The sequence below is a fragment of the Anolis sagrei genome, chromosome 5 (genome assembly GCF_037176765.1).
Source record: "Anolis sagrei isolate rAnoSag1 chromosome 5, rAnoSag1.mat, whole genome shotgun sequence".
NCBI lineage: Eukaryota > Metazoa > Chordata > Lepidosauria > Squamata > Dactyloidae > Anolis > Anolis sagrei.
Genome location: NC_090025.1, coordinates 169618623 through 169630765, shown reverse-complemented (window position 1 = coordinate 169630765; position 12143 = coordinate 169618623). Strand labels below are relative to the sequence as shown.

The window sequence follows — 12143 nt, the reverse complement described above, 5'->3', positions numbered from 1 at the left end:
AAATGTTTATATAAAGCTACCTGCATTATGCTAGGAGCCAGCATGGTGTGATGATTTGAGAATTGGACCACACTTCTGGAAACCAAAATTTGAATTCTCATTCAGCCATGACTCACATGCTCAATTTTAATGGAAGGCAATGGCAACAGTTTCTGTACAAGTCTTGCCAAGAAACCCCTATTATAGCATCCCTTGTTATTGTTTATTCATTCAGTCATTTTCGACTTTACGTGGCCTCATGGACCAGCCCACACCAGAGCTCCCTGTCTGTTGTCACCACCCCCAGCTCCTTCAGAGTCCAGCCAGTAACTTCAAGGATACCATCCATCCACCTTGCCTTTGGTCGGCCCTTCTTCCTTTTTCCTTCCATTTTCCCCAGCATTATTGTCTTCTCTAATCTTTCCTGTCTTCTCATGATGTGGCCAAAGTACTTCATCTTTGCCTCTAATATCCTTCCCTCCAATGAGCAGTTGGGCTTTATTTCCTGAAGTATGGACTGGTTGGATCTTCTTGCGGTCCCAGAATTTTCCTCCAGCACCACAGTTCAAAAGCATCTATCTTCCTTTGCTTGCTTTGTCCAAGACATCCTTTAACTTAAAGGCACACAATAGGGTATGATGCTTCATTAACTCCTCCATATTGAGCTCTCCATTCCCCATCCACTTGCACCTGGGGCAGTATCTGCTCCCCAGATCAGGGTCTCCTTATACCTCCTTGAACCAAGCACAGACCATAGAAGAAAACCTTGATGCATTACACCAGTGTTTCTCAACCTGGGGGTTGGGACTCCTGGACGGGTTTCAAGGGGGTTTCAGAGGAGTCACCAAAGACCATCAGAAAACATATATTTCTGACAACCTTAGGAATCCCTTTGGCAGAAAAGGTTGAAGGTCTATCCACCTGTTCTCCTCTTCCTTTTTGGAAACAGATGGCAAATCATCCCACCAAAAGCCCTCCCCCACCGTGATTGGCCCACCTCTCAGCCTGCCTCTCAAGCAAGAGGAGGGCTGTTTCTGAGACTCCAAAAAGGGAGGGGAAAGTAGGTGTGTGCAGCACATGGCGGCATGGTGCATATGTGCGAGGTGAGGGAGAGCGTGTGTGGCTGGAGGGAGGCTTGCACAAGGGAGTCCCTTCAAGGCATGGGGGTTCTGTGTGATAAGTTTGGCCCAATTCTATTGTTGGCGGGGTTCAAAATTCTCATTGATTGTAGATCAAATATAAATCCCAGAAACTACAACTCCCAGATGTCAAGGTCTATTTCCCCCAAACTCCACCAGTGTTCACATTTGGGTATATTGAGTATTTGTGCCAAGTTTGGTCCAGATCCACCATTGTTTGAGTCTACAGTGCTCTCTGGACATAGGTGAACTACAACTCCAAAACTCAAGGTCAATGCCCATCAAACCCTTCCAGCATTTTCTGTTAGTCATGGGAGTTTGTGTGGCAAGTTTGGTTCAATACCATCGTTGGTGGAGTTCAGGGTGGTCTTTGATTATAGGTGAACTATAAATCCCAGCAACTACAACTCTCAGGTGACAAAATCAATCCCCCCAACTCCACCAGTATTCAAATTTGGGTATTTGTGCCAAAATTGGTCCAGTGAATGAAAATACATCCTGCATATCAGATATTTACATTACGATTCAGTAGCAAAATGACAGTTATGAAGTTGCAATGAAAATAATGTTATGGTTGGGGGTCACCATAACATGAGGAACTGTATGAAGGGGTTGCAGCATTAGGGAGGTTGAGAAACACTGCATTACGCCAAATAAGCTGAGGATGCTACATGTGTCCAGTGTCCTCTTCCTTTGAGGATGTTTCCCCATCAGGAGCCACTTGGGACATTAAACATATATTTCCACCTTGCTCTCAAGTGTTTTCTCTCTCCTCCCTCTGCTATGAGACTCTGGTGGTGGCTTTCTTGAATTCTTTTTCACCACCTCATTGGAATGTATTATCCAGACCTCCCCTCTGGCCCTTTCTTCCAACTTCAGTTTTCCTACTTATCTTTGCCTGGAAATGTGTTTGATCTGCACACTTTCCTTGAGCCCTTCTTCCCCTCCCAGACACGTAGAAACCCCTTCAGGTTTGTTTTTAAGTCAATAGCCACACAAAATAAAGTTCTAAACTCAGACAATTGTGTTGCTCGGAACATTTCTGGATCTGGGGGTGGGCTGGGGGAGTTTAATGTGTTGGGTTAGGAATTGTAGGGAGGTAAAAAGGATGGATATTAGCTTGTGTTTTGCCTGCCTTTGGGGAGATACAGGAGAAGGGAAGGCGAGAGAGAGAGAGAGAGAGAGAGAGAGAGAGAGAGAGAGAGAGAGAGAGAGAGAAGGGGGGCTGGGGGATGTGGGGCGGGAAGGAGAGCAGAGGACTTTGAAAAAGGGAAAAAAGCACATTGGCTCTGTCCATGGTCAAAGTAATTCAGCCGTAATCCCCCTTTCTCTTCCTCTCCCGGAGCTCTATTCATATTCTAATCACAGCTTTTCCTTCTCTAAACCAGGCACTTTATCCGAGCCCAGAGCTCCTTCCTCTCCCGAGCAAACACACACAAGAAACTCACAACTTTCCACCCGTTTTTCTCTCTTCTACACGCGCCTCTCTCTCTGCTTCTCACGTGGATTTCCAAAATAATATCCAGGGCTAACTCCCTGGGAGCAAATGATTACAGATTCAGATGTGTGTGTGTGTGTGAATTGATATGGATATGGATATGGATATAGCTATGGGTATGGGTATGGGTATGTATACACACACATACATACATACATACATACATACATACATACATACATACATACACAGGGTTGTGTATCTTCCTCTCTCCATCTGAGATTATGTGTGATTTGCTTACAGATCAGAGCTCCTTCACACGTTACACAAACCCGAGTTTACTACTGAAGGTCAGGCGTCCCAGTCAGTCCATCTTGGCTCTTGGTGAGAAGTGAATGTTCCCTCTGGATTCTGAGATTTTTCTCACGTGGATTTCCAAAAATACACACAAGGCTAACTGCCTGGGATCAAATGATTACAGATTCAGATGTGTGTGTGTGGATATGGATATGAGTATGGCTATGGGGTGTGGATGTGGCTATGGCTAAGGTTAAGGCTATGGGTATAGATATATACCAACACACACATACATACATACATACATACACAAGTTTGTGTATGTTCCTCTCTCCATCCGAGATCATTACAGCTCGGAGCTCCTTCACACGTTACACAAACCCGAGTTTACTACTGAAAGCCAGGCGTCCCAGTCAGTCCATCCTGGCTCTTGGTGGGAAGTGAGTGTGCACTCTGGACTATGAGAATTCTCTTACCCGGGTTTCCAAAATTACACCCAGGGCTGTCTGGGATCAAATGATTACAGATTCAGATGTGTGTGTGTGTGTGTGTGTGTGTGTGGATATGGATATAGATTTGGGTATGGGTGTGGATGTGGTTATGGCTAAGGCTATGGATATGGATATGGCCATGGATATAGATATGGTTATGGATATAGATTTGGGTATGGGTGTGGATGTGGATATGGATGTGGATGTGGATATGGATATGGATGTGGCTATGGCTAAGGCTAAGGCTGTGGCTAAGGCTATGGCTATGGCCATGGATATGGATATGGATATAGATATAGATTTAGGTATGGGTGTGGGTATGGATGTGTATGTGTCTATGGCTAAGGCTAAAGCTAAGGGTATGGCTATGGCTATGGATATGGATATAGATTTAGGTATGGGTGTGGGTATGGATGTGGATGTGTCTATGGCTAAGGCTAAAGCTAAGGGTATGGCTATGGCTATGGATATGGATATGCATATAGATATGGATATGGATATGGATATGTATACATACACACATTCATACATACACAGGTTTGTGTATGTTCCTCACTCCATCTGAAATCATTTGTGATTTGCTTACAGTTCAGAGCTCCTTCACACGTTACACAAACCCGAGTTTGCTACAGAAGGCCAGGCGTCCCAGTCAGTCCATCCTGGCTCTTGGTGAGAAGTGAGTGTGCACTCTGGACTCGGAGCAAGCTGGCGTTTGTGTGAAGAGTAAATTGTGGATTCATAGTTGACATTTGCACAAAATTAGAAAACTGTCATGTGTGAAGTCACTTGAAAGTCAGAGAGAAAGAAGAGGGGGACCAACTGAGGGATCCCATCAAGCCCACTGGCTTTGTTATTTTTTTATTGGCTGATGGCATTGCTGACTTCTTCCAAACTCGGCAGTGCTGCAAGCTCATCCCTGGTTTGTTGTTGCGGGATTTGTGAAAGACCCCTTCGGCCACATTGGAGCTGGCCACATTGGAGCTGCGATTCAGGAGATTCAGGAGGAGGTGGTCGAACACGGTGTGGACAGCCCGCCAACTCTGCTCAAGAGAGGGGAAACTCAACTAGTTCGGCTGTAATGAGGCAAAAGCTAGAAAGTGGTTTTGGGGAGGGAAAGGGGGCCTTGGAGGAGGAACTTTCCCCAAGACAAACGTGCCCCGAATGGCGTGGGGTGGGCTGGGGTGAAGGGTGGGGGGGGGGGAGAGAGAGAGCTGGGCTTGCGTAGATCTGAAGTCTCTCTCTCCCTCTCTTCTCTCCCCCCCCCCCTTCGGCCCCCCGCCCGGCTTTGCTGGAGGAGCGCTTTTCTTATTCAAAGCAGGGGCACAATGGGGTTCACATGGAGCCTCGCCACATCCCCATCTGACTAGCAGCCATTCATCAGGCTGGCCGGCCTATCAATGACATTTCTCCCATCAGGGCTCCTATAAAATGACGCTTTTTCCCAGGAAACATCCGCAAACATTTTGACGGCTCTGGCGTTGCCCTGCTGGATTTACTGAGGACCTCCCTCTCTCTTTCTCTCTTTTCCCCTTTCTCTCTTTCCTCCCCCCTTCTTTTCCTTCTTTCTTGTCACCCCTCTAACCTTTCCTTCCCCCACAAAACTGCACCCCTCGCCTCCTCCCCTGCACACCTCGGAGCCTTCAAAAGGGGGGCTCTCCAACACTTCTTCTTCGCCCCCCCAACCCCCAAAACAACAAGCCTCGGGACTTTTTGGGGGGCTCCTGCACCGTCCATGGGAACAGCATGCATTGTGGGTTGCTGGAGGAACCTGACATGGATTCCACAGGTTAGTTGATCATAGAAGTGGGAAGGAGGGGGGAGGAGGAGGAGGAGGAGGAAAAGGAGAAAGTGGGTGGAAAGTGGGGAAAGTTGGTGAGAAAAGGGGAGCCGTGTTTGGTTTCGGGGTCCCTCGCCTTTGCTGCTAGCTGAGATGGGAACTTGGTGGTCTCCATCTTGATGTTGAATCAGACTTACTTATCATTTGATCACTTACTCATCTCGCATCTCTCGTCTCTCGCCCAAACTTAACTTCCTCGCAAAAACTTTCAAGTTGGGTTGTTGACCTCACAATCTCTTGAGGATGCCTACCATAGATGCAGGCGAAATGTCAGGAGAGAATGCTTCTCGAACATGGCCACACAGCGCGGAAAACACACAACATCCCAGTGATTCCGGCCACGAAAGCCGTCGACAACTTTCAAGTTTGTTGGGAAAAGGGACTGGACTTCCTTACTCTTCCAACCCCTTGACTTTTGGGGTGTTTAAACTCCATCTTGGTCACTTTGAAAGCGGGAAATGTGTGGGTTGAATTGGGAGTGCTTGTGGGGCGTTTGTTCTAGGCCTATTTGTGTGTGTGTTTGTGCCAGGAGCGACTTGAGAAACTGCAAGCCGCTTCTGTTATGAGAGAATTGGCCGTCTGCAAGGACGTTGCCCAGGGGACGTCTAGGTGTTTGATGTTTTACCATCCTTGTGGAGGCTTCTCTCGTGTTTACACATGGGAAGCTGGAGCTGACAGAGGGAGCTCAACCCGCTGATTCCAGCCGCTGAAACTGCAAGTTGCTTATGTTGTGAGAGAATTGGCCGTCTGCAAGGACGTTACCCAAGGGACTCTGGAAAGTTTACCATCCTTGTGGGAGGCTTCTCCCATGTCCCCGCATGGGGAGTTGGAGCTGACAGAGGGAGCTCAACCCGCTCTTCCCAGATTCCAGCCGCTGAAACTGCAAGTTGCTTGTGTTGTGAGAGAACTGGCCGTCTGCAAGGACGTTGCCCAGGGGACTCTGGAATGTTTTGATGTTTACCATCCTTGTGGGAGGCTTCTCTCATATCCCCGCATGGGGAGTTGGAGCTGACAGAGGGAGCTCAACCCGCTCTCCCCAGATTCCAACCGCTGAAACTGCAAGTTGCTTGTGTTGTGAGAGAACGCGCGGATGTTTGATGTTTTTTGTGTCAGGAGTGACTTGAGAAACTGCAAGTTGCTTCTGGTGCAAGAGAACTGGCCCTCTGCAAGGACGTTGTCCAGGGGACACCCAGATGTTTGATGTTCTACCATCCTTGTGAGAAGCTTCTCTCATATCCCCGCATGGGGAGCTGAAGCTGACAGAGGGAGCTCAACCCGCGCTCTCTGGATTCCAACCGCTGACCTATCGGTCATCAGTCCTGCTGGAACAAGGGTTTAACCCATCTTGGCAGCCAGTACTCCTTCTTGGCCTGGTGAGGCCAGGCGTTTGGAGATGATGAAGGAAAAGATCTGAACGGGGTTTTGTCCGGCTTTCCTTGGCTTCTCGGCGTTTTCATCCCGCTTCAAGCTACCCCAAGGGACCGCCTCGCTCATTAAGAGATCCTCCACTGATTTGAGCCACTTTAAAGATATCTTTTTGGAAAAAGCAATGCGTATTTTGTAAGCTGGGTCTCCCTTATGAGTCTAGGCCTCTCTAGTACTACTCGAAAGGCAATAGGAACATCCCTGGAAGGAAGGAAGGAAACGCTCTTCTTTGCTAGCGAGACTCACCGTTTCCCTTGACAATCCTTCGCCTTTTTTTAGAGAAAGCAATGCGTATTTTGTAATCTGGGTCTCTCTTGTGGGTCTAGGCCTCTCTAGCACTTGTTTAAAGGCAATAGGAACACCCCTACTTCCTTGCTAGCGGGACCCACAATTTCCCTTCCTAATTCTTCAGCTTTTAGTCCATTTTGCTGGTCTCATTCTCGACCAAACTTCCCAAGTTCCCTTGCATTTGATGGATTTCTCTTCTTAGTGGCCGGCATCTTTGTGCTGGTACTCTTGCTGAACTAACTGCTAAATGCCGAGTCAACGGATAGATGAACCCCATTGATTCAGTGGGTTTATTCTAGTGTAGTGTAGACAGAGGCCACATCTACACCAGACATAGGCAAACTTGGGCCCTCCAAGTGTTTTGGACTTCAACTCCCACCTTTCCTAACAGCCTCAGGCCCTTTCCTCTTCCCCTTAAGACAAAACAAGACGCCCCAGACCTGAGGAGGAGAGTCCTGAACAGGTTGCTTGCACAATCGGCGTGACACGGGTTTGTGAGAATACACTAACACGTGTTAGCCCGCACAGAGACATATACATAATGTGAGAAAGAGAGAAAGAGTGGGATTTCCTGCCTTGATATTCTGGGATATAGGGCTGTGTGGAAGGGCTCTCAGACGAGACAAAACAAGACGCTCCAGACCCAAGGAGATTGGTTCCTGGACAGGTTGCTTGCATAATCGCTTGACACGGGTTTGTGAGAATAAACTAACACGTGTTAACCCTCGCAGAGACATATACATAGTGTGAGAAAGAGAGAATATATTTTGTATACCAGGCATGGGTAAACTTGCTTAAGCGACTGAGGGGGGAAAGGAAAGGGTCTGAGGCTGTTAGGAATGGTGGGAGTTGGAGTCCAAACACCTGGAGAGAAGGCCCAACTTGGCCCCTACACTGAAGGGGGAAATGCTCAGCCTTCTTGGGGTGGAGAGAAGGAGGAAGACTCCCTCATCTGGGGCTCAAATGGTCCCCAAAAGTCGCCTTTGGGTCCCCGCCTGGGCCTCTTTCGCCCTTTGGAAGAATGGAAGAGTCTCCTCAGGCTTCCCTCGACTCCTCTTCCCAAGATTTCTCTCAAGGCAGGACGAGTTTGAAAGGAAAACCCAGGCAAAGTCTTCCCAATGGGGCCTTTCTCCGAGCCCTTTCACACAGCACCATATTCCAAGACATCAAGGCAGAATATCCCACATTATTTGAGTGTAGACGCAGATAACCCAGTTTAAAGCAGATATTGTGGGATTTTCTGCCTTGTTGTTCTGGGATATAGGGCTCTGTGGAAGGGCCCTGAGTCCACACTCAGATATTGTGGGATTTCCTGCCTTGATATTCTAGGATATAAGGCTGTGTGGAAGGGCCCTAGCAGCGTTTACTGCTTGCTCGGGCTCAGTTTTGGTCACTGTTTGGCTACCGAAGAAGCCACAATCCTATTGGGAGTGCCCCTCTCAGGATCTCCTGAGACCCCCATTTTCCGGAAGGTCTAGACTGAGACATTTAGGCGGGGAAGAGACCAAGGTCAGCTCTTCTTGTGTACTTTATTATGGCGATGCTAAGCATTTCGTGGAGTTTTCTTAGGACCTTTCCACACAGCCCTATATCCCAGAACATCAAGACAGAAAATCCCACAATATCTGCTTTGAACTGGGCTATCTGCGTCTACACTCAAATAATGTGGGAATAGTCTGCCTTGATGTCCTGGAATATAGTGCTGTGTGGAAGTGCCCTCAGACAACCCAGTTCCACGCAGATATTGTGAGATTTCCTGCCTTGATATTTTGAGATACAGGGCTGTGTGGAAGGGCCCTAAAACAAGGGATATTATCCAGGTATTGTTTGGGCAGTTCCTTCCTCTGAAGCAAAAACCTCTGTATTTACTGCTGAGGTGAGGGAATGCTTGTCCACACACACAGAAAAGATGTATCCCGAGGGGATAAAACTCGACCATCACTGTCATTTCATAAGACGCACCGGGCCCTTCCACACAGCCCTGTATCCTGAACATCAAGGCAGAAAACCCCACAATATCTGCTTTGAACTGGGTTATCTGAGTCCACACTCAGATAATGTGGGATTTCCTGCCTTGATATTCTGGGATATAGGGCTGTGTGGAAGGGCTCTCAGACGAGACGAAACAAGACGCCCCAGACCCATTGAGAGTGGTTCCTGGATAGGTTGCTTGCACAATCGCGTAACACGGGTTTGTGAGAATAAACTAACACGTGTTAACCCTCGCAGAGATATATACATCGTGTGAGAAAGAGAGAAAGAGTGTGCCTATGGGCGCAAAGGCATATTTCTCCTCTCTGGATGCATCTTGTATCGCCAACTTGGGCCCTCCAGGTGTTTTGGACTTCAACTCCCACCATTCCTAACAGCTTTAGGCCCCTTCCTTTCCCCCCTCAGCCGCTTAAGCAAAGTTTACCCATGCCTGGTATACAAAATGCATCCAGAGAGGAGAAGTGTGCCTTTGCGCCCATAGGCACACTCTTTCTCTCTTTCTCACACTATGTCTATATCTCTGTGCGGGTTAACACGTGTTAGTGTATTCTCACAAACCCGTGTCACGCGGATTATGCAAGTAACCTATTCAGGACTCTCCTCTTCGGGTCTGGAGCGTCTTGTTTTGTCTTAAGCGGCTGAGGGGAAAAGGAAGGGGCCTGAGGCTGTTAGGAAAGGTGGGAGTTGAAGTCCAAAACACCTAGAAAGAGGGCCCAATTTGACCCAGGCCTGGTGTAGACCCAATGCAGCTTAAACTGACTGTGTAATATACGAGGGTTGAGTGAAAAGTAATGCCTCCACCTTCGTAATTCCTCAACAGATGGCAATACTGGTATGCGGCAGGCAGGCCTGTAGCGAGGGGGTGGTTTTAGGGGTTCAAACCCTCCCCGAAATGTTTCAGATTTTTTTAAAAAAACTGGTTTACTCATGAATTTTAACTGGTTAACCAAATCCCCATGCTAAGTCTATGAGATGCAAAAAATTAAGAGTCCCTCCAGAACTGCAAGCACTATCTCAAGCAAATATTGACAATTTATTCACACTGTCATTACTTGCAGCAATAGCCAATGTAGTGAAGCAACCAAGTTGGGGGCTAGACTTGGTGGAGGTGGTTGACAGGGGTGGAGCTGCAGGCTATTGAAGGTTGCTCTGCCCCCTGCTGTGCTCTTTGCTTCAGCGTGAGCTAGGAGGCAGGTTTCAACCCCACCCACCCCCAAAATTTTCAACCCTCCCCGAAATTTTCACCCCCCCCCCAAACTGTCAACCCTCCCCGAAATTTTTTTCTGGCTACGGCCCTGGCGGCAGGTACTGGCTTGTTCAGTAGACTCTCCTCTACAGTTGCATTTTGGCGGGAAGCCTTGGCATTGAATGGTTGTGCTGTTAAAGTGCAAAGTATGGAACCTCAACAATGCGACTTAAGCAATGTGCAGTCATTGAATTCTTGACAGCAGAAGGTGTCACCCCAAGGGAGATTCATCAGAGAATGCAAGCTGTTTATGGTGATTGTGTTGATGTGATGTTAATCTGCGGGGGACATCATTATACTTCTGATGAAGACATTGAGAGAACTGTGAGACTATGGTTGTGAGAGTGTCGGCTTCAGAAAACGTGTTCATCATTGGCAGAAATGTATCCAATTGTCTGGTGATTATGTGGGCAAGTGGATAGTGGTAGTTAAAGAGCACATTCTAAGGATTATTTCTGCGTTTGATTTATTAAAATATTTCCATCCATACCCAAGTAATGAAGGTGGAGGCATTACTTTTCATTCAACCCTGGTAGCTCGTGTAATGCGTTATATGGCCGTGTAGACCCATTACATGCATTATATAATGGGTCTACACTGTAATGCAATGCACTATATGTAAAGCAACGCATTATATGGCCGTGTAGACCCAGGCTTGTCTCTTCGCATTCCCTGTCTCTCTCTTTCCCTTTCCTCCTTCTACCTGAGCCAAGTTAGAAACAAACTTTTGCCAACACTAGTTCTCTCCATGCCACGAAGTGCAAGAAAGAGAGGGAAATAGTCATGGAGGGGCTTCAGAGGGGGAAAAATAGAAAATAAGCCAGTTCTTTTCCTCTGCTCGATGGCAGCGGGATTGATTAAGACGATACGACTCGGAAAGCACTTTCTCTTTCTCCTCGACAGATGGGCAAGGAAAGGGAAGCCCTTGGCGTCCCTCCTTCAGGGACCTTTCCCTCCTTTTCAGGAGGCTTAATCCAATTAGTCTTTCTTCGGGGGTTTCACTTGTTATGTAAAGAATACCCCGCTTTAAAAAAAAACACACACACATACATTCACACACACTCGGGGGAGAAATATAGCTTCATTGGGAGGAAAACCGGGCGGGTAGAGAGGTACTAGAGATGGCTGGCCGTCTAGTTTTGAGTTTCCTTTGCCATTCGTGTGTCTCCCGAAATCCTTCAATAGCAAAAATATCAATAACTTGAGGGAAATGGATGCAACTGAGATATATAATTACCTCTCATATAAATCGATCCTGACTTCAAATCGATTCTGACTTCAAGTTACTTTTAGATGCAGCCACGCAAACAGGTAGGTAGATTGATAGATTGATAGATTGATAGATAGATAGATAGATAGATAGATAGGTATGTTGATTGATAGATAGATAGATAGATAGATAGATAGATAGATAGATAGGTAGATAGGTAGATAGGTAGGTAGATTGATAGATTGATAGATTGATAGATTGATAGATTGGTATGTTGATAGAGAGAGAGAGAGAGAGAGATACATACACACACATCCACACAGAAACAAGTAGAGATTAGTTTTATATGTAGGTAGGTAGACATGGATATATATGTGTGTGTATATATATATGTCTATCTATCTATCTACCTGTTTTATTAACGAGTGACTGCATCTAAAAGTATTTACCTACCTACCTATCTACATATAAAACTAACCTCTAAGTGTTTGTGTGTGTGTGTGTATTATATTATATTATATTATATTATATTATATTATATTATATTAGAGCCGGGTTACATCACAGTCAAAGCACACAAACATTGCAAAAATACTATAAATCGTAATTATTATTATTATATTTAATTATAATATATCACTCATATAACTTATATAATAATATTAATGATAAATACTTTATTTATAACCCTCAAATTCTAGAAACAGTAATAATTATATTATATTATTATATTTAATTATAATATATAATGTATATAACATATTATAATTATATTATTATTAATACTTAACCCCCCAAAAT

General features: G+C 46.2%; 1 protein-coding gene across 3 annotated transcripts in view; it reads left to right on the top strand.

The window, feature by feature from the left end:
• Positions 1 to 4639: 4639 nt before the first annotated feature.
• Positions 4640 to 12143, top strand: part of RFX4 (regulatory factor X4) — an 83745-nt gene continuing 76241 nt past the window's right edge. For 2 of the 3 annotated variants that reach the window (XM_060776923.2, XM_060776922.2), the window contains exon 1: positions 4641 to 5130. In XM_060776923.2, coding sequence (XP_060632906.2) covers positions 5088 to 5130 — 43 coding nt within the window. In that variant the 5' untranslated portion in view covers positions 4641 to 5087. Of the gene's footprint in view, positions 5131 to 12143 lie in introns of all 3 variants that reach the window. The other variant, XM_060776924.2, reaches the window with a different exon arrangement.